This window comes from Palaemon carinicauda, chromosome 6 (genome assembly GCF_036898095.1).
Source record: "Palaemon carinicauda isolate YSFRI2023 chromosome 6, ASM3689809v2, whole genome shotgun sequence".
Taxonomy (NCBI): domain Eukaryota; kingdom Metazoa; phylum Arthropoda; class Malacostraca; order Decapoda; family Palaemonidae; genus Palaemon; species Palaemon carinicauda.
Genome location: NC_090730.1, coordinates 28,152,780 through 28,180,279, shown reverse-complemented (window position 1 = coordinate 28,180,279; position 27,500 = coordinate 28,152,780). Strand labels below are relative to the sequence as shown.

The window sequence follows — 27,500 nt, the reverse complement described above, 5'->3', positions numbered from 1 at the left end:
AAAGTATAAACTCAATCCTTATCATATACATCTGTATAATGTTTTGGTAGTATCAGCATTGCTTAGTACACATTCATGATGTAATAATTTGATTGCAGAGCAGTAATTCTTAAAATGTGGCCAATGGTTAAATATTTTATAAAACAATCATGCACATATATTGTCAGCGGTACCTCATCGCTGCGTTCATGCAGTTAGCCTACAGTCTACCGTTTCGTAGCCCAGGTAAACTGTCTTTAAACAAATTATTCAAGAATACGGAATGAGTGGAGAGTGGGATTTCAATCAATGAAGATTATTATCAATACCAAATCTTACACAATTGCATACTTATTGTCACTGGCATTAGACGGTCTTACAATTCTTAACTGATGCGCTTTGTAGTGTTTAGTATGAAATAATTGTCTCACCTCTCACGTTCAGATACGTCAAATAATCTAGTCATTCAGTCACTGGGTTATTTACATAGAATTATTTGAAAATTATTGGTCAGATAATCCGACATATTAAACTACAAATGGTCAATTCCATTCTGGAGAGCTTAAAGCAATCTTACGTAGAAGGGTAGATTGATTAATATATCTAACTGATGTCACAACACTGTAGTAGGAAATGGAATGGCAGGAATTCGCATTACTATCCATACAAAATTAATCAAGTTATTAATAGGCTAGTGAAATGCCTATCCTAGGGTGAGCAGAGAATAGAGCCAATTATTTTGTGTCTTTTTGTGCAAAATATAAACCTTCTATAAATAGATATGTCCGTAGATATATAAGTATATTACATGCGACTATTAACTGCTGACTTCATCTATAAGTGTATGTATCTAATATGTAGAAAGTTTGTAATTATCACAAACACAAAAACTCTGAAAACAAAACAAAAATACAGTTCACATTTAGAGCCAGCTTACTTAAACTTTTATAAATTCTGAAAAACCAACATTTTCTTATTATTCTAGTAATTTAAAGGACAATGTATCTAGTTCCAAGAAATAAGTTCAGTTTTATTTTTTTCATTTTCAGGTTCAATTCGCCCAGTGGCACACATCAAACTAGTGGGTCTTTTGTTTCTAGTAGTGGGGTTCCTGTAAGTTCATCTACTTCCGCTGCAGGTAGTTTCAGTTTAGGTAGCTTGAGTGACGGGGCATCTGATTGTACAGATAATTCTCACTCATTATCTGGAAGTAGGAATGCTGAAGGTTCTGGGTCTTATCATAGAACTTCTTCAACGTCTGGGGGTGGTTTTACATCAATAAGTGAATCAGGTTCTCTATTTGGTAATGCTGGACTTGGTTCAGGCAGTAGGGTTTCATCAGAACTTGGAAGAAAACCATCATCTGGGTCTCAAATATCTACAACGCATTTCTCATCTGGAGCATCAGGCTCTGGCAGTCAGTCTGGATCTGCAGCTGGATCAGATTCTAATTTAAAAGGCTCAAGGTTTTCTTCTCTTGGGATATCCAGTAACAGGGGACATGCACCTCATGGTACAGGTTCATCCCCTAGTGTTGGTGGTGTTTCAGGCTCTGGAACTACGTCATCTTCTGGAAGAGTGAGTGGTACTTTTTCATCTGGAGCTTATGGTACATCATCAGGAAACAGAATTCCCACTGGAGGAAGTTCTTTTTCATCTAGCTCAGGAAACAGACTTTCCTCAACAGCTGGAACAGGATCATATGGTGTAGGAAGCCCTTCCTCATTGTTACAAAAGCCAGGATCCTCAACAGGAACCACAGGATCTTCACCAGGTGTCCATGGTACTTCACTAGGAAGTACATTTTCTCGTGGAGGTAGTTCTATTTCATCCAACTCTGGAAATAGACATTCGTCAGTAAGTCCGACTGGAGCACTTGGAGTAGGAAGCCCTTCTACTTTAGGTAAGCCAGGGTCCCCTTCAGGTTCCACAGGTTTTAGCAGCACTCTTTCTGTAGGTGGTAGTGCAGGCTCAACAGGTTCTAGAGGATCTCAGGGGGGAGGGAGCACGACTTCAGGGAGTAGGCCTGGATCTTCATCAGAAGCTACAGGTGTTGGTAATACTCGCTCAACAACTGGTGGTGTAGGAACTACAGGTTCTAGAGGTTCATTGACTACTGGAGGACAATTTACATCATCAGGGGGACAGGGGAGCACCTCTTCTACATTGAGCAGGCCAGGGTCCCCTTCAGGTTCCGCAGGTTTTAGCAGTACTCTTTCTGTAGGTGGTGGTGCGGGCACCACAGGTTCTAGAGGGTCTTATGGAGGAGGAAGCACCACTTCTTCAGGGAGTAGGCTTGGATCTTTATCAGGAGCTACAGGTATTAGTAATACTCTCTCAACAACTGGCGGTGTAGGAACTACAGGTTCTAGAGGTTCATTTACTACAGGAGGTCAATTTACATCATCAGGGGGACAGGGGTCATCAGGTTCTAGTAATTTGTCCGTTGGTAACAGAGGATCTTCCTCCACTGGCACTAAACCAGTTGTGTCTAGCACCTTTAATCAATTAACATCTGATACGGGGTCCTCTTTCAGTGCTGGTAGTACATCAAGTCATAGAGGACAGGCAGCCCATGGAATAAGATCATCTTCCAGTAGTAGTAGTATTTCCAGCTCTGGATCTGCCTCATCTGGGGGAAGTGGTGCTCACTCAGGCACTGTTGGCTCCTCAGGTTCAGGTAATCAGTTTTCTTCATCAGGTGCTTCATCAGGAAGTACATCTTCCGATGGAGGTAGCTCGGTTTCACCCAGCTCTGGAAATAGATATTCATCAGTAAGTGGAAAAGGGTCACTTGGAGTAGGAAGCCCTTCTTCTACAGTGAGTAGGCCAGGATCCACTTCAGGTTCCACAGGTTTTAGCAGCACTCTATCTGTAGGTGGTGGCGCAGGCACCACAGGTTCTAGAGGGTCTTATGGGGGAGGAATCACCACTTCTTCAGGAAGTAGGCCTGGATCTTCATCAGGAACTACAGGTATCACTAGTGCTCTCTCAACTACTGATGGTGTAGGAACTACAGGTTCTAGAGGTACCTTTACTACTGGAGGCCAATTTACATCATCAGGGGGACATGGGTCATCAGGTTCTAGTAATTTGTCCGTTGGGAACAGAGGATCTTCCTCCACTGGCACTAAACCAGGTGTGTCTAGCACCTTTAACCAATTATCATCTGGTACGGGGTCATCTTTTAGTGGTGGTAGTACATCCAGTCATGGAGGACAGGCAGCCCATGGAATAGGATCATCTTCCAGTAGTAGTGGTATTCCAGGCTCTGGATCTGCCTCATCTGGGGGAAGCGGTACTCACTTAGGCACTGTTGGCTCCTCAGGTTCAGGTAATCAGTTTTCTTCATCGGGTGTTCATGGTGCTTCATCAGGAAGTACATCTACCCATGGAGGTAGCTCAGTTTCACCCAGCTCTGGAAATAGACATTCGTCAGTAAGTGGAGCAGGGTCACTTGGAGTAGGAAGCCCTTCTTCTACACTGAGTAGGCCAGGATCCACTTCAGGTTCCACAGGTTTTAGCAGCACTCTATCTGTAGGTGGTGGCGCAGGCACCACAGGTTCTAGAGGGTCTTATGGAGGAGGAATTACCACTTCTTCAGGAAGTAGGCCTGGATCTTCATCAGGAACTACAGGTATCACTAGTTCTCTCTCAACTACTGGTGGTGTAGGAACTGCAGGTTCTAGAGGTACCTTTACTACTGGAGGCCAAATTACATCATCAGGGGGACATGGGTCATCAGGTTCTAGTAATTTGTCCATTGGGAACAGAGGATCTTCCTCCACTGGCACTAAACCAGTTGTGTCTAGCACCTTTAACCAATTATCATCTGGTACTGGGTCATCTTTTAGTGCTGGTAGTACATCCAGTCATGGAGGACAGGCAGCCCATGGAATAGGATCATCTTCCAGTAGTAGTGGTATTCCAGGCTCTGGATCTGCCTCATCTGGGGGAAGCGGTACTCACTTAGGCACTGTTGGCTCCTCAGGTTCAGGTAATCAGTTTTCTTCATCGGGTGTTCGTGGTGCTTCATCAGGAAGTACATCTACCCATGGAGGTAGCTCGGTTTCACCCAGCTCTGGAAATAGACATTCGTCAGTAAGTGGAACAGGGTCATTTGGAGTAGGGAGCACTTCTACATTGAGTAGGCCAGGGTCCCCTTCAGGTTCCACAGGTTTTAGCAGCACTCTTTCTGTAGGTGGTGGTGCAGGCACCACAGGTTCTAGAGGGTCTTATGGAGGAGGAAGCACCACTTCTTCAGGGAGTAGGCTTGGATCTTCATCAGGAACTACAGGTATCACTAGTGCTCTCTCAACTACTAGTGGTGTAGGAACTACAGGTTCTAGAGGTACCTTTACTACTGGAGGCCAATTTACATCATCAGGGGGACATGGGTCATCAGGTTCTAGTAATTTGTCCGTTGGGAACAGAGGATCTTCCTCCACTGGCACTAAACCAGGTGTGTCTAGCACTTTTAACCAATTAACATCTGGTACGGGGTCATCTTTTAGTGCTGGTAGTACATCCAGTCATGGAGGACAGGCAGCCCATGGAATAGGATCATCTTCCAGTAGTAGTGGTATTCCAGGCTCTGGATCTGCCTCATCTGGGGGAAGCGGTACTCACTTAGGCACTGTTGGCTCCTCAGGTTCAGGTAATCAGTTTTCTTCATCGGGTGTTCATGGTGCTTCATCAGGAAGTACATCTACCCATGGAGGTAGCTCGGTTTCACCCAGCTCTGGAAATAGACATTCGTCAGTAAGTGGAACAGGGTCATTTGGAGTAGGGAGCACTTCTACATTGAGTAGGCCAGGGTCCCCTTCAGGTTCCACAGGTTTTAGCAGCACTCTTTCTGTAGGTGGTGGTGCAGGCACCACAGGTTCTAGAGGGTCTTATGGAGGAGGAAGCACCACTTCTTCAGGGAGTAGGCTTGGATCTTCATCAGGAACTACAGGTATCACTAGTGCTCTCTCAACTACTGGTGGTGAAGGAACTACAGGTTCTAGAGGTTCATTTACTACAGGAGGTCAATTTACATCATCAGGGGGACATGGGTCATCAGGTTCTAGTAATTTGTCCGTTGGGAACAGAGGATCTTCCTCCACTGGCACTAAACCAGGTGTGTCTAGCACTTTAAACCAATTAACATCTGGTACGGGGTCATCTTTTAGTGCTGGTAGTACATCCAGTCATGGAGGACAGGCAGCCCATGGAATAGGATCATCTTCCAGTAGTAGTGGTATTCCAGGCTCTGGATCTGCCTCATCTGGGGGAAGCGGTACTCACTTAGGCATTGTTGGCTCCTCAGGTTCAGGTAATCAGTTTTCTTCATCGGGTGTTCATGGTGCTTCATCAGGAAGTACATCTACCCATGGAGGTAGCTCGGTTTCACCCAGCTCTGGAAATAGACATTCGTCAGTAAGTGGAACAGGGTCATTTGGAGTAGGGAGCATTTCTACATTGAGTAGGCCAGGGTCCCCTTCAGGTTCCACAGGTTTTAGCAGCACTCTTTCTGTAGGTGGTGGTGCAGGCACCACAGGTTCTAGAGGGTCTTATGGAGGAGGAAGCACCACTTCTTCAGGGAGTAGGCTTGGATCTTCATCAGGAACTACAGGTATCACTAGTGCTCTCTCAACTACTGGTGGTGTAGGAACTGCAGGTTCTAGAGGTACCTTTACTACTGGAGGCCAATTTTCATCATCAGGGGGACATGGGTCATCAGGTTCTAGTAATTTGTCCGTTGGGAACAGAGGATCTTCCTCCACTGGCACTAAACCAGGTGTGTCTAGCACTTTTAACCAATTAACATCTGGTACGGTGTCATCTTTTAGTGCTGGTAGTACATCCAGTCATGGAGGACAGTCAGCCCATGGAATAGGATCATCTTCCAGTAGTAGTGGTATTCCAGGCTCTGGATCTGCCTCATCTGGGGGAAGCGGTACTCACTTAGGCACTGTTGGCTCCTCAGGTTCAGGTAATCAGTTTTCTTCATCGGGTGTTCATGGTGCTTCATCAGGAAGTACATCTACCCATGAAGGTAGCTCAGTTTCACCCAGCTCTGGAAATAGACATTCGTCAGTAAGTGGAGCAGGGTCACTTGGAGTAGGAAGCCCTTCTTCTACACTGAGTAGGCCAGGATCCACTTCAGGTTCCACAGGTTTTAGCAGCACTCTATCTGTAGGTGGTGGCGCAGGCACCACAGGTTCTAGAGGGTCTTATGGAGGAGGAATTACCACTTCTTCAGGAAGTAGGCCTGGATCTTCATCAGGAACTACAGGTATCACTAGTTCTCTCTCAACTACTGGTGGTGTAGGAACTACAGGTTCTAGAGGTACCTTTACTACTGGAGGCCAATTTACATCATCAGGGGGACATGGGTCATCAGGTTCTAGTAATTTGTCCGTTGGGAACAGAGGATCTTCCTCCACTGGCAATAAACCAGTTGTGTCTAGCACCTTTAACCAATTATCATCTGGTACTGGGTCATCTTTTAGTGGTGGTAGTACATCCAGTCATGGAGGACAGGCAGCCCATGGAATAGGATCATCTTCCAGTAGTAGTGGTATTCCAGGCTCTGGATCTGCCTCATCTGGGGGAAGCGGTACTCACTTAGGCACTGTTGGCTCCTCAGGTTCAGGTAATCAGTTTTCTTCATCGGGTGTTCATGGTGCTTCATCAGGAAGTACATCTACCCATGGAGGTAGCTCGGTTTCATCCAGCTCTGGAAATAGACATTCGTCAGTAAGTGGAACAGGGTCATTTGGAGTAGGGAGCACTTCTACATTGAGTAGGCCAGGGTCCCCTTCAGGTTCCACAGGTTTTAGTAGCACTCTTTCTGTAGGTGGTGGTGCAGGCACCACAGGTTCTAGAGGGTCTTATGGAGGAGGAAGCACCACTTCTTCAGGGAGTAGGCTTGGATCTTCATCAGGAACTACAGGTATCACTAGTGCTCTCTCAACTACTGGAGGTGTAGGAACTACAGGTTCTAGAGGTTCATTTACTACAGGAGGTCAATTTACATCATCAGGGGGACATGGGTCATCAGGTTCTAGTAATTTGTCCGTTGGGAACAGAGGATCTTCCTCCACTGGCACTAAACCAGGTGTGTCTAGCACTTTTAACCAATTAACATCTGGTACGGGGTCATCTTTTAGTGCTGGTAGTCCATCCAGTCATGGAGGACAGGCAGCCCATGGAATAGGATCATCTTCCAGTAGTAGTGGTATTCCAGGCTCTGGATCTGCCTCATCTGGGGGAAGCGGTACTCACTTAGGCACTGTTGGCTCCTCAGGTTCAAGTAATCAGTTTTCTTCATCGGGTGTTCATGGTACTTCATCAGGAAGTACATTTACCCATGGAGGTAGCTCGGTTTCACCCAGCTCCGGAAATAGACATTCGTCAGTAAGTGGAACAGGGTCATTTGGAGTAGGGAGCACTTCTACATTGAGTAGGCCAGGGTCCCCTTCAGGTTCCACAGGTTTTAGCAGCACTCTTTCTGTAGGTGGTGGTGCAGGCACCACAGGTTCTAGAGGGTCTTATGGAGGAGGAAGCACCACTTCTTCAGGGAATAGGCCTGGATCTTCATCAGGAACTACAGGTATTACTAGTACTCTCTCAACTACTAGTGGTGTAGGAGCTACGGGTACTAGAGGTTCATTTACTACTGGAGGCCAATTTACATCATCAGGGGGACATGGGTCATCAGGTTCTATTAATTTTTCCGTTGGGAACAGAGGATCTTCCTCCACTGGCACTAAACCAGGTGTGTCTAGCACTTTTAACCAATTAACATCTGATACCGGGTCCTCTTTTAGTGGTGGTAGTACATCCAGTCATGGAGGACAGTCAGCCCATGGAATAGGATCATCTTCCAGTAGTAGTGGTATTTCCGGCTCTGGATCTGCATCATCTGGTGTAAGTGGCGCTCTCTCAGGCACTATTGGCTCCTCAGGTTCTGGAAGCACATTTTCACTTGGAGGTAGTTCTGTTTCTTCCAACTCTGGAAATAGATATTCATCAGTAGGTGGAACAGGGTCACTTGGAGTAGGAAGCCCTTCTACATTAAGTAGGCCAGGGTCCCCGTCAGGTGTCACAGGTTTTAGCAGCACTCTTTCTGTAGGTGGTGGTGCAGACACCACAGGTTCTAGAGGGTCTTATGGAGGAGGAAGCACCACTTCTTCAGGAAGTAGGCCTGGATCTTCATCAGGAGCTGCAGGTACTAGTAATACTCTCTCAACTACTGGTGGTGTAGGAACTACAGGGTCTAGAGGTTCATTTACTACTGGTGGCCAGTTTACATCATCAGGAGGACATGGATCATCAGGTTCTAGTAATGTGTCTGGTGGGAACAGAGGATCTTCCTCCACTAGCACTAAACCAGGTGTATCTAGCACATTTAACCAATTACCATCTGATACTGGGTCCTCTTTTAGTGTTGGTAGTACATCAAGTCATAGAGAACAGGGTGCCCATGGAATAGGGTCCTCTTCCAGTAGTAGTGGTATTTCTGGCTCTGGATCTGCCTCATCTGTGGGAAGTGGCACTCACTCAGGCACTGTTGGCTCCTCAGGTTCAGGTAATCAGTTTTCTTCATCAGGCGTTCATGGTACTTCATCAGGAAGTACATCTACCCATGGAGGTAGCTCAGTTTCACCCAGCTCTGGAAATAGACATTTGTCAGCAAGTGGAACAGGGTCACTTGGAGTAGGAAGTCCTTCTTCTACATTGAGTAGGCCAGGATCCTTTTCAGGTTCCACAGATTTCACCAGCACTCTTTCTGTAGGTGGTGGTGTGGGCACCACAGGTTCTAGAGGGTCTTATGGGGGAGGAAGCACCACTTCTTCAGGGACTAGGCCTGGATTTTCATCAGGAAGTACATTAGGTTCCTCATTGGGATCTGCAGTTTCTTCTACCGGTAGTCAGCACTCTTCATCAACGGGCCATAGAGCTTCAGGTAGTGATCCGCCCTCTAGTGGGACTCAAATAGGCACATTCAGTTCTACAGGACAGTTTGGATCTGGAGGGGAATTATCTTTTGGCGTTAATGGTGTCCCAGGTTCAGCATTTTCTAATGGAGCAGCCCCTTTTGATATTCATATAACCTCAGGTACAGGAGAAATAAGCCGACCAGGTTTTGGTGCAAGTAGACCCGGTTTTAGTGCAAGTAGACCTGGCTTCAGTGCAGTACAACCAGGAAAATTTTCGTTATCCAGTTTAGGTGCTAGACCTTCATTTGTTGGAACTAGTGTCCCTCATTCAGAATCTAGTGGTAGCTCTTCCTTTAGCAATGATAATTCTAGATTTGGGGTTAGTGGTATTACTTCTGAAGCTTTTGCAAGTAGGCCTGGGGTGTTTAAGACCACACCAACAGGCGAAAGTGGCCAGGGAGGACACGGGCTGGCTATTGGCCTCAAAACTGGTGGTGCAACAAACTCTTCAGGTTTTGGTCAAAGCTCCATCAGCTCATCGTCCTTTTCTACAAGCTCGAAGGCTGAAAATTCATTTACTTTCAAGACATCAACATCATCGTCTGGAACTATCCTTACTAGAGGGCCAGGTAAGATAATAATAAAAAAGAAAGCCTATAACACAGCTAGAACCAATATAATATGTTGTATTTAATTTGGCTTGTCATTCTTTAATCCTTTCAAATATCTCTAGAAAATTAACTTAATCTGAAAGATTTTATGCTATTCATAATCATAGTCTCATATATATATTTTCTATTAGTATCAAGCGTGAATTCTGTTTACGAAAGCCATTTGGCTGATACTGGTTCTTCTTCATTTACAAAAAAAAAAACAAAAAAAAGACTATTAAAATCAAAATAGATCACCTAGTTGGGATATCATTTATTAAGGATGTATATATATATGTATATATATATATATATATATATATATATATATATATATATATATGTATATATATATATATATGTATATATATATATAATATATATATATATATATATATATATATATATATATATATATATATATATATATACATATATATATATATACGCGTGAAAGTGCATATATGTAAATAAATCGATATACATATACATATAAATTTCTTTTTTCATTGCAGCCAATCCTGGATTCTGTCCTGCCTTGACGAACAAGTGTGAGAGTCCCAGAGGAACAGAAAAGAAATGTATCGACGACAGCTCCTGCAAATCAACGGAAAAATGCTGCTTCGATGCGTGCAATAAGACCGACCACTTCGTTTGCAAACCTGCAGCCGACCAACCTGCTTCCTGGTAGTTCCGTTGACCATAGCAATCCTGAGACGAAGCTAATTTCTACGGCATTTTTTTTAAAAGAAAAAGAGCTTCCATTCGATTAGGAGGAGCAACGGCTTCCAAGATGATGCTAAAAATGATCAATGATTTTCATGTTTTGTCAAAAGGAAAATGACCTCTATATTTTCCAATAATGTGAGATGTAGTACGCCTGTGAAAAAGAAGAAAGTTCTAATTAATTTTATGAATAGGAGTATTTCTGTGGGCATATATTAATAAAAGCAACGTACATCCTTTGTTTTAGATCATTTACCATTGAAAAAGTCTTTTATTCTAAAGTCTTAATCTCATCTGCTCTATAAGCTTTTATAGAGTAGTTTAACTCTGCGTTTTCTTATTATTAGGGTTTTCTGAAAATTCGGAGATGATTTATAAGTATTAGGAGATTAATCAACGACTGTAAGGAAACGTTATCGACGACAACAAGCAGAGCAAGAGAACAAAACCAACAATAAAAACAGTAGTAACAGCAGTAGTAATCTTTAAGCACAGAAATTTCTTAAATAAATGCCAAAATGGAAAACAAGACGAAGTAAACGTATTATCAGCCAAGTCAGGAAAAAAAGTAAAATCAAAGACAAATTAATGTAATATGCATGAAGAGTCCGAAAAAGACTTGGTTTTATTGGTAATTCCTATTGTAAAGTGAGATATTCTACACACTTCTTAGCAATTTTATCATCCAATCTTAAAGGGGGAAATGAGTGATCATAAGGAAAATCATACGGTAAAAACTACAAAAAGAAAAATTCACCAGAAAATGGTGAACATTTGTATTAATTAACAACGAAAGACTCGATTGTTAGTCAGATATGCCTAGTTAGTCACTGGTTGTGTTTTGGTAATTAATCATGCAGGTGAAACCTGTCAGCCCACTGCGTAAGGCGATCAAGCGATGGGGAGACAATGCTGTAAAGGTCTTTATGATCAAACAGCAGAAGAAAGATTCAACCTACAGCAAAAGGTTTCGCGATTAAAGGAAAAATGCTATAATTTTTTTAATGCTCTTGAAGTGTTTTAAGTAAGCTATAAAAGTGAAAGGTTTCAACAGACAGCAAAGATTCTGTGGAAGGTAAATGTAATGGGAAATGCAGTGATCTTTCAAGTGTTAGTTGACAGATCCAGAGGTTCATATTAGGCCTATAGGTAGTAGGTTGGCCTGGGCACCAGCAACCCGTTGAGAAACTACCGCTAGAGAGTTACTGGGTCCTTTGACTAGCCAGACGGTAGTACATTGGCATTCTGTCTGGTTACGGCTCATTATCCCTGTGCCTACACATAATGTATATCGAATAGTTTGACCTATTCTTTACATATTCTCCTCTGTCCTCATACTCTTGACAACACTGAGATTACTATACAATTCTTCTTCGCTCAAGGGGTTAACTACTGCACAGTAATAGTTCAGTGGCTACTTTCCTCTTGGTAAGGGTAGAAGAGACTCTTTAGCTATGGCAAGCAGCTCTTCTATGAGAAGGACACTCCAAAATCAAACCATTGATCTCTAGTCTTGGATAGTGCCATAACCTCTGTACCATGGTCGTCCACTGTCTTGGAGTAGAGTTCTCTTGTTTGAGTTTACACTTGGGCATACTGTTCTATCTTATTTCTCTTACTCTTGTTTTAAGTTTTTATGGTTTATGCTTAAAAGTTTTTCTTTTTATTGTTACTGTTCTTAAAATATCTTATTTTAAATGTTAATTACTTCATTTGAGATTATTTATTTTCTTTCCTTACTGGGCTATTTTCCTTGTTAGAGCCCTTAGGCTTACAGCATCTTGCTTTTCCAACTAGGGGTTGTAGCTTAGCAAACAATAATAATAATAATATTAATATTAACACTCTAACACATTAGTAAGGCGCTAGTCTTTCAGCAAGGAACCTGGTCTAGCAGAACGTGCTATTCATCTTCTAAATCAACCCCCGACTTTGGAGTCCCAGAAGGCCTCTCATTACTAAATCTGGATGAGTCCATGGCCCTAGAATATCACAAGGGTTCATCTGGAAATTTTTTGGAAGTTTCCAGTGAGGCCAGGTACAAACTGCAAATATCGATGTTTTATGAACTATTCAACAATGAGATGCAAATAAAACTTTTTTTTTTTTTTCAGCGTTCGTATGTTATATTGTTACTCCAGCAGCTCAAAAGTATTCTGTCAGCCATCATAGCAGTAGAGATCCTCTGCAATTCTGTTATCTCCAATTATCTATAACGTTGAATACTTCAAAATATATCAATATGATCATATAGTTTATGTCTGTAGTCTGTACTCTGGAAGACAGTCTGGTATGGCATCAAACTAAACTTATGGGACATTAAATTTTTTTCGTCGACCAGAACATCTTTATTTATTCCAGGATAAAAAAAAAATTAATTGGCATATTGTTTTTACGAAAAATGCCAATTGTAGTAAGATGACAAGGGTCTTAACAGAAAGCAAGCTGGACATAACTGATTTTATTCAAATGACATAACAAGCTTATATACTAATGGTTGAGGATAGTAATGGCATAAAACTTTAACGATGTGAAACATGCAATGGCTAGCTTAAACAGGTTTTTATATTATCAGAGAGAGAGAGAGAGAGAGAGAGAGAGAGAGAGAGAGAGAGAGAGAGAGAGAGAGAGAGAGAGATCTTGCAGGAGATACGCAGGTTTTTCTGTTGGCTGCAAGGTTGTAGACTGTGGCCACGGTTGTAGGCGGTTATCTGATGTAGGATGGTGCCCTAGGGATTCCCTAATGATGTCCACAATTAAAAGATGAAAGTGGTACCCCTGTCAGGATTAGGCCTAATATACTCAGGGATACCAAATCTCGCTATCCACCCTGAGAATGAGCGGAGGTACAAGAGACGGATGTTGCAGTTTGCATGGGGATTGCACGTTTTCATAGTTCATTGTAGGCCTATGGTTACTGATTATATTAGATGGATACTGGACTTGGAAAGTTGGCAAAGTGCTCTTGAAGAAGGAAAGGCGCTTTGGCCACTCCCACTTTCCTTTGTGTGTGATTGTTTATAGTCGTTGTCGTTGATCTGATGATTTTGAAGGGGATAAATAAGGGAGAGATTCAAAAGATGATAATGACGAATATACAACTAGTTCGTTTGTCATCATTAGGCTAACCCCCCCCCTCTCTCTCTCTCTCTCTCTCTCTCTCTCTCTCTCTCATTAGGTCTTATTTCTATTATATATATATATATATATATATATATATATATATATATATATATATATATATATATATATATATATATATATGTATCAATCTCCAAGAGATTTAGTAGATTTAAGAATAAAGCCTCAGAAGGATATTGGGAGTTAAATGGCAGGACAGGATTAGAAATGAAACTATAAGAGAGATTACTCGAGTACCATATGTGGATGAGATCATGATGAGGGTTAGATGGAGATGGTTTGGGCATGCTCTTCGCACTCCCCAAGAGAGATTAGTTTACCAAACGTTTAACTGGGCTCCACAAGACACTAGAAGAATTGGAAGACCCAGGCCTATATGGCTTAGGACTATAAAGCGCGAAGTAGGAGATGATAAATGGAGAAAAATTGAATTAAATGCTCAAGACAGAGACGGCTGGCGAAATAGGCGTAGGAGGAGATGATGATGATGATATATATATATATATATATATATATATATATATATATACATATATATATATATATATATATATATATATATATATATATATATATATAATCATCACCATCATCATCATCATCATCAGCCGTTACTAGTCCACTGCAGAACAAAGGTCTTAGACAACTCCTTCCACTCCTGTCTGTTTAAGATCTTTTTATACCAGTCCACACTCGCAAACTTTCTTACTTCGTCACTCCATCGTCTTCTCTTCCTTTCCCTGATTCTCTTATTCTTAATGTCCATCTATTATCTTTCACTCTCATTATATGTTCTGCCCATGTCCATTTCTTTTTCTTGCATGTGCTTAGAATATCCTCTAGTTTAGTTTGCTCTCGTATCCATGTTTTCCTTTTTATCTCTTAGTGTTATTCCTATCATTATTCTTTGAGTTGTAATTAACTTATGGTCTAAGGCTTTAGTACGACTCCAGGTTTCTGATGCATAAGTTGATACTAGTAGGACCACCTGATTTAATACTTTTTAGAGAAAGCGGCATTTTAATTTTCATAATCTCATATGGTTTATCAAAAGCTCACCATCCTATGCTTATTCTTTGATTAATTTCTGTCTTGTGTCCTAGGACAGAGATTGATAGCTCAGTTGGCAGAGTCCTCGCAAGCATGGTTTCGACTGAGTGGCACGAGTTTGAATCTCTGCCAAGGTAGAAGCTACTTACCATAAATGAATTCCAGTGGATATATATTCCCAAGGTAGAATTCGGTATCAAATGCCATTGAGGTTGATATTTACAATAATTAATATCACCAGTGTTAGTGATATATATATATATATATATATATATATATATATATATATATATATATATATATATATATATTATATATATATGTATATATATAATATATATATATATATATATATATATATATATATATATATGTATGTGCATATATATGTATATATATATATATATATATATATATATATATATATATATATATATACATATATATATATATATATATATATATATATATATATATATGAAGGAAATTTCGTTTCAGTTCGCTTGATTATCTAGCTATTTATCTTAATGAGGGGGACGAATGTGCCCAAATATAGTAATGGCCATTATATAAAGTAGACTCTTTTGCAATCAATACTAATTGAAAATTAGTATTGATTGCAAAAGAGTCTACGGGAAGTTGCAAGTGCACAAGTAAAAGAGGACAGAAAGTTTAGGTTTAGATGTAAAGTGATGGTGGAAGGATGTGGTTGTGATTTAGTATGGAATTTAGTGTTAGCACTTTGAATTGAGGATTTGTGGCATTAATTAGCATAACTGATTTAGGCAGATATTGGGTTACTTTTTTATTTGATAATATTTTGTCCTTGAAATATGGATATAGCAGCTGATCTATAAAGTAGTATTAAAGTTAGTAAGAGATATGATTGAAGGGAAAACTATGGGTTATTACAGTTAGTGAGCTTACGGTTGTATTTGTATACAAAGTGAACAAATTTGAATATAAATAGAAGTATGTTTAATTCTGGATCATAGCATCTCGAATCAGACGACATTACAGCGTAGTCCAGGATCCTGAGAAGATCCTGTTAGCAGACCCGTTCTTCTCTGGATCCTGGCGTAGTCCGTGATCGTCTTGACGTGTTAATCTACCATTCTATTTGCCATACAAATCCATATGAATTAAAGAGGGGGTAGACGATGATAAAAAAATTCCAGACAAGGAAGCAAAACCCTTGATTTTCTTTCCTTTAAAGTACTACGTCATGGTAGGACCCAAGGCTGTTGTGTGAGTGGTCGGTTCCTTCTTAACCCCAAGAGGTCAGTCGTGATACGTAAGAAGGATTTTATCAGTTTCAAGATTTGGAATTTTCAGGGTCTTTGAAAAAGGTAATAAGAGGGATTCTGTTTTTTAATTGCTATAATCGTGAGTATCGATTTTGTTAAGGTAGCTATTTTACTGGCTGTTTTAATTGTTGTTGATTAAAAAACATTAACTATTAGATGTATTTATCATGGTATTTTTATTCAATTCCTTGTATTTCCTTTTTTCCATCCTTTGATATCGTACTTTTCTAAGGGTTTTTATTACGAGAAATTTTCTTGAGAAGTTTTAAGTTAATTTCCATTAGTTACTTCTTTATCTTCCCATAATGCTGAAATTTAACTTGAAAGAATAATCAATAAAAAATCAGAAGCTCGTCTTTCTACCCATTTCAGTATTTGAGCACATAGTTAAAAGGTAAAACTCTCTCTCTCTCTCTCTCTCTCTCTCTCTCTCTCTCTCTCTCTCTCTCTCTCTCTCTCTCTCTCTCTCTCTCTCTCTCTCTCATGCAAAGACATTCATGCACACAAATCCGGAAATTATAATTTAGTTTTCCTGTAAAGATGGAACAATAAAAAATATTCTTATTTGTTTCAATATTTTATTAGCTTTTTATAATTTAACAATAGATATATTAACAAGAAAATCTGATAACCATCAACAAACACTAAAAAGGGATCAAAAGCCGTATAAAACTAAATTGAACATATTACGTTCAAAATTGATATGTGAAAATAGCCACTGTAATTTAAAGAAAGTCCTTCGTTCAACATACATTTCGACAACTGGGTCCATATAACATAACTGGTGAAGCCACACATGTTAGAGTAGATTACTTTTCTAGAACAGGCAACTGTGCATAAAAGTAATGACAGAGACAGACAAGCATATAATGATATCTTTTAGAACAATAGATAGTTAGAGAAATATAAAGAGAGTGAAATGAGACCCAGAGTGAAACTAAGAGAACAAAATTGAGGAAGAAAATCCATTTTACCATCCTCCAAGAGCAGACTGCTGTGGCGTCTGACAACAATGGTACTGTCCGGAATAGCCTTTGCACCAGTACTTGCATCGACCTCCACTGCCATACCCACCAGATGAAAGCCCACCAGATCCGTGGCCATGAACTCCAGAGCCATGTCCCCCGGAACCAAAAGCACCTTGCCCTCCAGAAATAAGTCCTCCAGTGCTATGCCCAGATCCATACCCTCCCGAGGAAAAGCTGCCTTGTCCTCCTGATATGAATCCTCCAGAACCATGACCACCGAACCCTCCAGTTGATCCGTGTCCACCAAAACCTCCACTTGACCCATGCCCCCCAAAACCACTTGACCCGTGCCCACCAAAACCTCCACTTGACCCGTGCCCACCAAAACCACTTGACCCGTGCCCACCAAACCCTCCACTTGATCCGTGCCCACCAAAACCTCCACTTGACCCGTGCCCGCCATACCCTCCTCCCCCTCCACCAAGGTGGCCTCCTCCAGACCCTACGGTGCCAGAGATAATATTCCCACTAGTAACGAATCCTCCAGCAGCGAACCTGTGAAAAAACGAAAAAGATGTTTTACTTTGGGAGCATATTTTCAAGCCTTTTACTTTATTAATAGACTAGATTTTATCATATTCCAGCATCCTCTGCTCCTATAAGAATTTTAAAAAGTAGTTTATATTCCCACTCCTGGTTCCTGGCTCTTAATTGCTCATTCCACAAAACAAGTTTGCTTTCACTCTATCCACTAATAGAGAGTTACAAAGATTACTAGCTTATACTAAGTACTGTAATCGAAATTTTTTCCTGAAACCACAAACAAAGGTTTTCATGAAAATCTTGAGTTTTAATTCTATCTCTTTCAACCTTGAAATGAGTTGGGATGATTACCTTGTTATCAGATTTGTCAACCAAATGTGGCATTTTAAAACTCTTCTGTCAGATTTATGGCCCAACTTGTGTATTCCACCAGCTCCATTCTAGGATTTTACAACCTATCCACTCCTGAAATATCTTGTTCTATTAACTTTTCTAATTTTGGTATGAAAAGAAATGTTCTGTGTTATCTTATTTTCATAGGTTACAAGCATCATCAATGTATTTCCCCCTGAAATTTGTGTTTTGTTTTATGCATGTTTAATTAACCTTTCTTTCATTATTAGGATTCCCTCATCCATATATATATCTCTAACATCAGTCTGTGGGCCATTTCCTTCCATGAATCCCAGTTTTTTCATCATTTTCTTGTTTTTTGTTAATTGTTTCTTCTATCTATTCCATAATCCTTTTTTAAATTTATGTTTTCAGGGTTAATTTTCAACATTTTATTTACTACAGAGTTTTTCAATGCTGTTGCTCTGGCATTTTTCAAGTGTTCTGCAATTGATCTTCCATTATTTCCCTGATCAATATCTTTACATCAGTGTTTATGATATCATGGAACAGCATTATTTCATTATAGTCTATCCTGCAAGAAACTGTCCATATTCCTGTTTCTGCTACCTGTACCATAAGAAAGAAAATTGCTAAATAAATGGCGTTTGGGAGATGCCTCTGCAAAGGGTCCCAGTTTTCCCAACATTTTCTTTTGTCAATTTAATTTTCTAAAGAACTAAAATTCTCTCTTTTTTATATTTCTTTACAATTTGATGTAAAAGATATATAAACTATAGATTACTTTAATTGATTCTAAGCATAGTTGGCTTAGATCACTAAGGTACAGTATATGACCAACAGTGACTGAAATTCAGTCATTAAGTCAGTCAGTCAGTCAGTCAGTCAGTCAGTCAATCATTCATTTTATGATGGCTAAATTTTCCAATTCCTTATTATCTTATTGTCTGATAATGAAAAGTAAATTCATTCTTTTCCTTTTTGAGTTTTTCTTATTGTGAAGTTCAAGCAAATTCATTCGACCTCTATTAATTAATTTTGTTCTTTTTCGCTATCTTCGAAATCATCTGAAATTTCCATTTTGTAAATTTCTCTCCATATTAGCAAACATTGTTTAACTTTGATCATTGTAAATTTTCGTTCGGAAACTGTTTACATGAATAGTATAATCTATGTTTGTTTCTGTATATGGGAGAGTAAGAATGTGCACACCATTCACGTTAAAGAAAATTTATCTTTAACACCAATATCAATTAGGAATATGAAAGTTCTTTGATAAAAATTGCAGAATCAATAAAAGATCAACTTCGGTGAATTAATGATCTACCATAAATGACTCAAGTTACTATACAAGGACAGATTGACATTGTATTCGACTCTGAAAAAAATCTTATGTGTGGTTAAAAGAAATACAAAAGAGAAAGATCTAGTCCAAAAAATAGGCCATGCAAGTGACAAACATATCGGTGGCCTTGGCAAGATGATGATTTATAGATCAGTAACTGGGTTACCCTTTTCTGAGATGGGATACCCTAACCTGGTGAAAAGGTTCAAGTACCGCCATCATTAGCAAAGCTGTACTAGTTAATGCCACCCATACTTGGTTGGTTTGCTGTGAGCGGTCGGATGAAAATCCACCACCATCACCAATCCGTACTGGTCAGCGTGGTTATGAAAAGTGCCCAAACTGCAGACATGAATCGACATGTCTGAGCCCCTTTGTCCTGCCGTGGACTAGGAACAGCCGCATTTGCTTTTGTTATTGCTGTTGTTGTTGTAACTGTGTTACGTCAAAACAACGGTCACTCCTCAGACAATTTTGCTGACAATTTGTCAAGTAAAAATGGCAAGAATAATGTATGCAATGCTTTGCATTAGCCTTTATTATCTTTACATTAATTTTTCAGGACAAACCTTTGAGAAATATCAGTACTACAGAGTACTCTATAATGATATCATTCCTTAATATGTTATGCAAGAAACTCTTTTGCTATATGCTTTGTGCTGTAAATCTTAAATCTAAATACAAAACTTAATTGTAATTTATATTCAGATTTTTCCCCTTTGTTTATAAAGTGCTTCACTTTCTGTTTCATAATCCACCTGAAAGTGTCTTATTATTATTATTATTATTATTATTATTATTATTATTATTATTATTATTATTATTATTATTATTATTTTATTGTATTAAACCAAACTGCAACCCTATTTGTAAAAGCCTAACGCTACGAGCCCAAGGGCCATCAATGGGACAATACCCCAGTACTGAAAAAGATAAGTATAGGAGAAGCTATAAGAGACACTTAATATGAAACTTAAGTTCTTAAGTGTTAGCAAAATTGTCTGACCAGTGACAGTTATCTGATCCATAGTTTATCATCTTTCCAAGGTCGCCAACGTGTTTCTTACGTTCAACGTACTTCACTAAGTCGTTTTTAAAGGTACCGGTTTCAGTTCATCTGGACCTGTTACTTGCACGACCGGATTTTTTCCCCAGATTTATATCTTATCGAGTTGTATTTCTTTATGGCACATGTAAAAAGGATCTTTGCAATCTAGTACAGAGTTAAGTTATTTTTGCAGGTTCGTTTAAACCATTTATTGCAAATAATTAATTTGCCATATTGAGCTTTGATTACATTTCTGCATTTTTTCACATTTTTCTATTCCTTTCTTTCATCATCAGGTGCTTCTTTTTATTTTACTTTCCTTTTCTTGCTACATGTTTCAAGCAGTGCATCTTCAAAAATTCACTTTTTGATGGAGTATTGATTTCTTCATTATATGCACGCGTTCATCTAATTTGATATACCTTTTATATAGCTTCCTTTACTCCAACTTCCATCTATTAACCCCACCTTTTTAAGTAAACTTTTTTAACCCCACCTTTTTAAGTTTTTTTTTTTCTTTTTTTTGCAAAGATTTATAAAAACAAGAATTTTTTTTTTTTGCAAAGATTTATAAAAACAAGAATCATACGCCCGTGACTCCCACGAGAAGATCTCGACACTTACCCAAGATCTTTAGACTTTGCACTTACCCTGAGCTGGATGTGAAAGACGATGAAGATCCATAGCCGGCTCCTTTCCCCGCAGCGACACCACTTATCGGTCTGTTCACTATCCTCGTATTCCCAGCTGTCACTGTTGCGATCACCGTCACCATCAACGTAAGCAGCGTCGGAGAAAACATCCCTGAAAGTGACATATATGAAGATAAGGTTTCTATGTTAGACCCAAATTTACAAATGCCGTTTGTGGCATTTCCTCATATTTGATTTGAACTTACTCTATTTTTCTTAACAATTACACACACACACACACACACAAACACACACACACACACACACACAAACACACACACACACACACACACACATATATATATATATATATACACATATATAAGCAAACATTAAACTTTTAGCCCACTCTGCTGTAAACAGAGGTAAGAATTGATTCTGACTCTGCTTTATATACTGTTGAATTCAGGATATCTATCTATCTATTTATCTATCTATCTAACTAAATATCTATCTATCTATCTATATATCTATCTATCTATCTATCTATCTATCTATCTATATATATATATATATATATATATATATATATATATATATATATATATATATATATATATATATATATATATACTTCTACATCGTTCTGATGTACATCTATCGTCAAAACAGTCTTGCTCCCGTTTACTTTTTTTCTTTCAAATAATTCAAAACTCTCCTATCAGCCTCTGCAGTTTATCTTCACAATTCCAAATCACAGTCCATCATCTGTAAACATCAGTCATTCGGCTCTCTTTAACTAATCATTTCCCTGATTTCTCATACCACATTTTATATTCACTTTTATGCCAAAACCAATTACTCCCACTTTGCACATTCTAACATGGATTCTTATCGTTTATAGAAACTTAATTAATCCTAAAAACTTAACTTCCACCGAGTACTGTATTTTAATACTCTATTTAACCCCTCAGCTGTAATAATTGTTTTTTTTTTTTTATTTATATCGTATATCTATATTGTAACTATTAATAGATGATATTACCCCTCTTTATTTAGCTTTTACTAAAATTAGATACGGCGATTGCTTGCTCATATAGTCTCTTCTCAGTTTCTAGTCTAATGAATTAAGAATGGAGGTTTTATCATAATGCTGTCGTAGGTATGACAGTGACTTGTCCTTAAAGAGGGCTTTACAAGGCATAACTGAATTTATAGTAACGTGAGCTCATAACTATAACTAAAACATAATGATTTATCTTCCCAAGGGATACCTGCACATTTTATCTGTGATATACTCGTCTCCATGAAGTAGAAAGAGCAGTGATGATTCGAGATATTTCACAGAATCCGTTGGTATGAATTATGTAACGCAAGGACAGGTATTAGCTAGGTCCTCCCTCTGTAATTCTATCTTTGTATTTATTCCACTTATGAGGGAAAGATGCTAATGGATTATTGATGTATATGAGGACAACACGCATTTCACACAAACAAAAATTCCTAGCTAACTCAAATAAAGAAAGATTGTTTTATTTATATTTGTTTTAGTTAGCTAACTAGACAGAGAGAGAGAGAGAGAGAGAGAGAGAGAGAGAGAGAGAGAGAGAGAGAGAGAGAGAGAGAGAGAGAGAGAGAGAGAGAGAGAGAGCAGACACTACTGTCGGAACGCAATGATAGTTTTCTTCGTTCTTCTCCTGTTTCGTAAGTGACATGTTTCTCTGTATCTTTTTGCTTCTTGCCCACCATGCATTACTAATACAGTATCTCTAACCACTCATCTTGAATTTTGACTCCCTCCCTCTCTCTCTCTCTCTCTCTCTCTCTCTCTCTCTCTCTCTCTCTCTCTCTCTCTCTCTCTCTTATATATATATATATATATATATATGTATATATATATGTGTGTGTATACCAGGCGTAACTAGTCCAGTGCAGGACAAGGACCTCAGATATAGCCTTCCACTTTCGTCTGCTTATGGTCTTTCTATGCCAGTCTATACCCGCAAATTTTCTTAGTTCGTAAATCTATCGTCTTCTCTTCCTTCGCCTGCTTATTTTGCAGTCTCTATGGATCCATTTTGTTCTTCTTAATATGCCATTCTCATTTTATGTCCTACCCATTTCCATTTCTGTTTTTTACTTGTTTTTAAAATATCATCTACTTTAGTTTGCTCTCGTATCCATGTTACTCTTTTTCTGTTTCTTAGTGTTATTCCAATCATTATTCTTTCTATAACTCTTTAGACATAAGCTGGTTACAAATCAAAGAGCTGTATAACTATACACCCTCACCCCCCAACTAACATACATAGGCTACATATATATATATATATATATATATATATATATATATATATATATATATATATACAGTATATATATATATGTATATATATATATATATATATATATATATATATATATATATACATATATATATATGTATATATATGTATATATATACATATATATATATATATATATATATATATATATATATATAATATATATATATATATATATATATGTGTGTGTGTGTGTGTGTGTGTGTGTGTGTGTGTTGGGGGTTGAGGGTGTATGCATGGGTATATGCAGTAAATAAAAACACTTCTAAGACAGGACACTTAATAACATAGCAAGTCTTCATATAGAAACGCTTAATAGCACAGGTATAACTCGTATCTTTTCTTCAGGCAATAACGCAGCTCAGTTAAGGACAGATTAACTTCCGTCATCACAGAGGAAAAATTGACCTTCCCCTTAGCAACGATTTATTTATAGCGAAATCCGGTTTCAAAGTGTCCTTGAACGAGAACCAGTATGATACGCGTTTAATCTGTCCGAAGACTAATCTCTGTTACCATGGGATTTTATAATCACATTAACAGAGGACGGGGATATTCCTATCGAGGAAATCGTCAGTAAGCGTTCACGGGAATTTATCCTACTGCGTTCCACCTTTGTTTGTTGACACCATTAGCATTGAAACTATTTCAAAATAGACACTAGATGAGTATGAAGGTTATCCCAGAGTCATTTTGGTTAGCAACGTATTGAATACTGTAGACCACACACTGAGATAGAAACCGGTATAGGGTTAAGGTCAGCGTAAGGTAGAAACCAGTTTCGTGGCTAGTTGCAGATTCTAAAATGGCTGTAACCGAGGGTCTCTTACCTTTGTGCGAGTTGTTGACCTTCGATGCCGTGACGCAAGATGATTGAAAAGGTGCCGCTAAGAAGAGAGATCACTCACCGAGTACTGGTTTATGTGTTCCAGAGGAGTTCAGGATATTATGGCCTCGAAGGGAGTACTGGTTATGTTAGCTGTTTTACCTACACATTTATACCCCCTTCCGCAAGTGAACCTAACCACCCTCTTCTCCCCCCCTTCTTCTCTCCACCGTAATTGCTCTCCTTTTCCACCTCTTCATAGCTGCTGGAATACTTCCCCACATCCTCTCCAGTCCCACCTTTAGCTGGAAGTCCCACCTTTTATCTCTCACTCACGCAGCTGGAAAACCCCACCCGACATCTTCTCACTCACGCTTCCAAACTTATGCGTTTGCTTTTTATGAAAGGAGTTAATCTGGCAACCCTGCACTTCACGATTCCTGGATATCGGGGTCTTATTTTACCATCAGGGCAAAATCGTGATGCTGGAAGTGTAAAAGGAACCGTAGACAAGGTAAGAATATTCTCTGGGATCGAGATATTTAGAAATTATCATCCTCACTAAATTACAGGACAATGGGAAGTAAATATGCCGATTGCAATACAAGATATAAGGGCAAGGATTAGTGTAAATATAGTCACGATATCTATTTGATTTTTCTGCAAAATGACGCTTTATGCTCTTTGTACGAACACCTTTTTAGTATATAAGAGTCTTGATTCCTGTAAAGAATATTCACCACCTACAAACGAAGTTTAAGTAAACTTAGATGGTTTATGTTTAAATTATAGTTTTATTTCATCAAAATCTTAAATAAAATTTCGATTACTTAACACTAACCAGAATCAGAATAAAACTCAGATCTTCAATACCAACTATCTGAAATAATTTCTAAAGGAGTCTTGAGATTTGTTGTTGTTGTTACAGATTGCCCGGAGTACCCCCTCCAAGCAGGGGCTCCGGGCGATCTGTAACAACGACAGTATTTCTCTCTTCTTCGGTCACATTAGGTTTCAAAAATGATTCCCAGGATATGAATTTCTTCCCATGGTGCTATTAAGTCTCTTTGATTAACAAGCAATGCAATCGTGACTCCTTTACCACAGCAAGGTTTCCACAAACGTGACTTGACTCCAGCGAGAACGTTAATTACGTTCCCAAACTGACGCGTAGGTCGCTTGGGCCATGTCACTTATATCCTGGGGTGTCTCATCCCGGGACCTCCCTTCAACCATTCCTCTAAACCCTACACGGTGATTAGCACCATTCATAAATTCATCAGGTTTAACAAAGTTCTTTCTGTAGGTCTTGGCCCTCCTCTCTCTCTCTCTCTCTCTCTCTCTCTCTCTCTCTCTCTCTCTCTCTCTTGATCGGTCGACCTCTAGTAGAATATACTATTCTGACTCTCTACTGTGACAATGAATAATTTCATAATCGATTTCTTTACAACTTAAATTTATTTTAATCTCTCTCTCTCTCTCTCTCTCTCTCTCTCTCTCTCTCTCTCTCTCTCTCTCTCTCTCTCTCTCTCTGTACTATATTCCTAAGTATTTACCCTTTATGATGTAAATGATCAAATAATTCAATTATTTTCATAAACTTAGCCACTAAATTTAGAAAACAAATTTAACTTAGAGCTGCAAATATACTTTACAAATAATTTATATACATCATTATCCCAATAAAAAAACTAAGCGTGATATGTGAAAATCTACCGATAAATCAATATTCTAAATGCTAAGAATAATTTCACAAATATGTGAATAACGCTGTCGTGGTTTGGTGACGTCATAAAAAATCATGCTATTCTTGGGAAGGTGGCGAATCTTCTTTAGAATATTGGTCACTTTGTTTAGTTTGAATGGCCAATTATATTGAAGTTACCTGCAAATGTAAATTTGTAATAATTCGCTATGAATCTAAACAAGTCATTAAAAAAATGAATGATTTTAAGTGTATGTTGATAAATGAACCTTAGTCAACTGCACTACTTCATCAATTGCATATGGATGTCTATTTCAATTGGATAAGAAGAGAGATTTACTTTGGATTGATAATTAATCTATAGAGTGTTGATCGTATGGAGTAATTCCCTTCATCACTTACAATTGCAAAATGTAAATATTGATGTGAACGACAAGAGGAGAGGGCAACGCTGATCAATCAATTAATATCAAACACGCTAGACAGTGGGGCTCAGCAGATTTGGATTTCCCAATGATTGTTGACAACAGAGGGCGTGCTTGGCGTGAGTCGCGGGGAATTCACTCTATCGAACGGCTTCTTTTAGACCGATATATTTTTTATCTTTAATTATTTCTTTCTATTGTCCCTAATTCACAAAGTTTCATGCAGACTTTTAATTCTACACTTTTCTAATAAAAAGAATATGGAAAATAGGATGGTAATTAAGGGAGATTAGAAATAAATCAAGGAAAGTAAATAATGTTATTGGGTTTTCTTTTCATGACATTGCTCCTTTGAATTTCAGGATTATCTCACAGAGAAAATTCGTTTTTAATTTCAGGATGAGTCCTATTAAGAAAATTCACATTCCTCTTGGTATCTATTTGCAATAAGTTCAAAAGGTTTTCTATCATTATCAGGTGTTTACGGTTTAATAAACGTGTCAAAATTGTATAATCATAATTATAAGTTATGTTTTCTACACTGAATTTCAATGTATCTGCAATATAACGTCCTTATAATCATGTAATTTTCTATCATTTTCTTCGTTGTGGGCCGATATGTTTGGAAACATTCTGAATTTCTATTATCTTGTCGCCTGCGCCAAAATCGAAAAATTTGCAATGGGTATGTATTCACCCCTGTATGTTTGTTAGCTTATTTATTTGTTTGGTTGTTTGTGAGCAACTTAATACAAAAATTACAGTAGCGATTTTGACCAAACTTGGTAGACCTGTTGGGTCTGACCTAGGGATGAATCTGTAACATTTTAGGTAATGTACATCAAAGTACAAGTACACAACAGTACTTTGAAATTAATCGCAATGTTAAGTAAACGGAAAATATTTTGTTAGTTTATTTTTTGTTTGTGAACAATATTATGCAAAAAACTACTGATCCAATTTCAGCAAAACTTGGTGGACAAATCCATTAGATATTGAATAAAATACCCCACTAGTTTTGATTATGTATTAACCATTTTCCATTGGCGTTACCCATTATTTTCAAAGCATTCGAGCTGGTTTTGATCAAAGTCCAAAGAGAAGTGGGTAGCCGTAAAATGTTTCAAATAAAACGAAAAGTTCAGACATTCATTTTGTTGACCACAAGGTTGTTTCGTAAAATATCCAGTCATATTCCAAAACTTTACGTCTGAATGAACAAGCATAACAAAATTAAGTAAAAACTATTTTGTTTGGATTTTTTCAAGTTTAATTAGGACGATCCAAATATCCAGGGTGTAGAAGGGTTTCCAGCTTGGTGACAATTTTCCATTTAAAATACAGTTGTATATTTTCACATAGAGGAATTAAAAAGTCTGAAGGTTTGCTTTATGTTAAATAGTAAACTTAGAAAATACTGAAAAAACTTTCGTGGATATGTCAGTGATTTAACACTTAGGTTCAAGCTGTGAAGTCAGTTTTGACCCCTAAGTTTAGCCTGCCTGCTGCCTTTACATCTATACAAA

General features: G+C 38.5%; 2 protein-coding genes across 3 annotated transcripts in view; one reads left to right on the top strand and one right to left on the bottom strand.

Annotated features, from left to right (window-relative positions):
• LOC137642530 (hornerin-like) overlaps positions 1 to 10,518 on the top strand; it is a 19,819-nt gene extending 9,301 nt beyond the window's left edge. For both annotated transcript variants that reach the window (XM_068375158.1, XM_068375159.1), the window contains exons 4-5: positions 1,029 to 9,538; positions 10,075 to 10,518. In XM_068375158.1, coding sequence (XP_068231259.1) covers positions 1,029 to 9,538; positions 10,075 to 10,250 — 8,686 coding nt within the window. In that variant the 3' untranslated portion in view covers positions 10,251 to 10,518. The remainder of the gene's footprint in view (positions 1 to 1,028; positions 9,539 to 10,074) is intronic.
• Positions 10,519 to 16,398: 5,880 nt separating this feature from the next.
• On the bottom strand, positions 16,399 to 25,080 carry LOC137642928 (uncharacterized). Its single transcript, XM_068375792.1, has 5 exons — positions 24,999 to 25,080; positions 24,407 to 24,540; positions 23,927 to 23,984; positions 20,692 to 20,845; positions 16,399 to 17,306 (listed from the first exon to the last, which is right to left on the bottom strand). Exons 1-5 carry the CDS (start codon positions 25,078 to 25,080, stop codon positions 16,754 to 16,756), a joined length of 981 nt encoding a protein of 326 aa, XP_068231893.1. The 3' UTR covers positions 16,399 to 16,753.
• Between the last annotated feature and the right edge of the window lie 2,420 nt (positions 25,081 to 27,500).

Bases quoted from the DNA above. Each gene is read 5' to 3' on its own strand.
- LOC137642928 (XM_068375792.1), bottom strand. From the start codon at position 25,080: ATGGTTGAAGGGAGGTCCCGGGATGAGACACCCCAGGATATAAGTGAC. The intron at 24,541-24,998 runs GTAATTAACGTT...TATACTAAAAAG, and splicing joins CTACGCGTCAGTTTGGGAAC to GTGTTCGTACAAAGAGCATA. The intron at 23,985-24,406 runs GTGAGGATGATA...TAACATAACCAG, and splicing joins TCCCATTGTCCTGTAATTTA to TACTCCCTTCGAGGCCATAA.